The 2177-nt window shown below is 40.0% G+C and overlaps 1 protein-coding gene across 1 annotated transcript in view; it reads left to right on the top strand.

The window, feature by feature from the left end:
- Positions 1 to 717: 717 nt before the first annotated feature.
- Positions 718 to 2177, top strand: part of SEPP1 (selenoprotein P, plasma, 1) — an 8453-nt gene continuing 6993 nt past the window's right edge. The window contains 1 exon segment of the mRNA XM_006889557.1: positions 718 to 920. Within this exon segment, the coding sequence (XP_006889619.1) occupies positions 718 to 920 (203 nt within the window).

Here is a 2177-nt window from a genome sequence, read left to right as displayed (position 1 = left end):
AAAGCAGTTGTAAGTAGATCAGATTTCATTGTTTCTCACATAGTACAGAGGCCTTATCATATTTCTCTCCTATCTTGGGTATGGTACTAACATTACGGCTGAGAGATTCATATCAGGAGAGATTTAAATTATTGCTATTTGAAAACTAGACTTTGAGAAAGGTACAGAAGGGAACCATATCTAGAGTCTACAAATGTGGAAGGGTTGAATCTGAAGAGCCATTCTCATGTTAGTATGCTGTTCTTACTGCCATCTTCTCTTCAGGATTCTCTTTCTGACTTTTCTTTACTGTCTAAAACCCCCTATTTACCTCCTTCCCCAGACAGAAAGATGAGATCAAAAAGGAGGACATGGAATTTGGTGAATCTCAAATCAAAGTCAGAATTTATTTACAGCATGTTACTTGGTTACAGAGTTCAGTCAGTATTTTTCTAAACATCTCTTCCCTTAGAGAAGTATTTGGCTACCTCATCAGACAAATTTCCAGTGCTTTTCTAACACACAGAGGCATTTTTGCAACCCTCCTATCTCTGGCAGATACTTTTCCCTTTCTGAGAATAATTAGTGCAGGGAGGCCCAACAATAGGATGAGAGCTACATATGGGCTAGGTATTTCCAGGAAGGAGAATCATCCCTGCTGGATTTATAGAAATGCACAGTTCTGATATATCTGCGATGATGACAGAGACATTCTTCTTCTACAGGGAAATACCAGCAATGTGGAGAAGCCTGGGGCTTGCCCTGGCTCTCTGTCTTCTCCCCTTGGGAGGAACGGAGAGCCAGGGGCCAAGCTCCTATTGTAAACAACCTCCACCCTGGAGAATAAGGGAGGAAGATCCAATGCTGAACTCCAATGGTTCAGTGACTGTGGTTGCTCTTCTTCAAGCTAGCTGATACCTGTGCATACTCCAGGCATCCAGGTAAGAGCATCTTTTGTTGGTCTCGGCTTCCTTAGAAAAGAAAGTGAATAAATACACATTCAAGAAATGCATTTGCTAAATCACATTTTTAAAAAGCCAAGCAAAAAAACTCCCAAAGCTATAGAAGTTTACAAAGAACATTCTAGAAAAAAATAATGCTGGAGGGCATCGAGCAAAATGTTTAAAATAATTTTCCTGGGTTATGAATTTTTTTTCTCCTCATTTACCTATGCTTTCTAATTTTCTACTAAATCTGCATTACTTGTACAATGAAAAAAAAAAACACCTAAAAATGGATTAATATAGGAAAAAAAAAGAGTACCTTGCCAGAGCAGAATAAACGGAACTGTCATTCCATCAAAATTCTTGGGTCACTTAGGAAAGAACTCAAACCCCAAACCAATTACTTTCCTGGCAGTTCCCACTGATGGTGACCTCCACAGGGTTTCTGAGGCTCTGAGTCTTTACAGGAAGGAACAGCCATCTTTCATGTGCAAAGCAGCTGGAGGGTTAATTATGTATACTGCATTGAAACGGATGAGGGAGAAAACATTTTAAAAGCAATATATAATAAGGCATTATGAGTATCATAAGAGTCTGGAATGAAGGTTGCACAGTGGAATATACTCGGGGTGGGGGTGGGGTGGGCGCTGGGGGATTGTATACCAATGAAGGAATTTTTTACTTTTCAAAGAGAAGAGCGAACGGGGGGTTGGGGGGGGGGGTGGGTCGGGGGGAAAAGTGCAACAATGAATGAATGGAAATCCAAAAGCTCTGTAAATGTTCATTGAAATTAATAATAATTAAAAAAAATGTCAATTCTCTGTTCAGTAGTCCAACGTGCAGCACATTACGCCACCACCACTAGAGCTCCTTTGATGTAATACATTTACAATATAATGTTGTTGTGTACCATTGAGTCGGAACCGACCCATCGCTGACCTTCAGGCATGTTTTCAGAGGCAGTTAATCGCACGGGAGGAGACTGCCCATCCTTCTCCTGCGAAGCAGCTGGTGGCCTCGAACTGCATGTCTTTGGGATTGCAGTGCAGTTTCTTGCCACTAAGCTTAATATAGAGGAAGTGAAATCATATTTTGGGAGTTACTTGCCAAATATTTATTAGATATAATTCTTTGCATATGTAAGATGCAGAAAAAGATAAGGTTCATAGGATTAATTGGGAGCATTAGCTGGGTTAATAAATATGTAAGCATTTAGAATGAGCAGAAGTATTCAATGTTGTTGTTGTTGTTGTT

Source organism: Elephantulus edwardii, unplaced genomic scaffold (genome assembly GCF_000299155.1).
Source record: "Elephantulus edwardii isolate Elephantulus edwardi_28Jun2011 unplaced genomic scaffold, EleEdw1.0 scaffold00079, whole genome shotgun sequence".
Taxonomy (NCBI): domain Eukaryota; kingdom Metazoa; phylum Chordata; class Mammalia; order Macroscelidea; family Macroscelididae; genus Elephantulus; species Elephantulus edwardii.
Note: the sequence above shows the minus strand (reverse complement) of the source record. Positions and strands in the feature narration are given on the sequence as shown.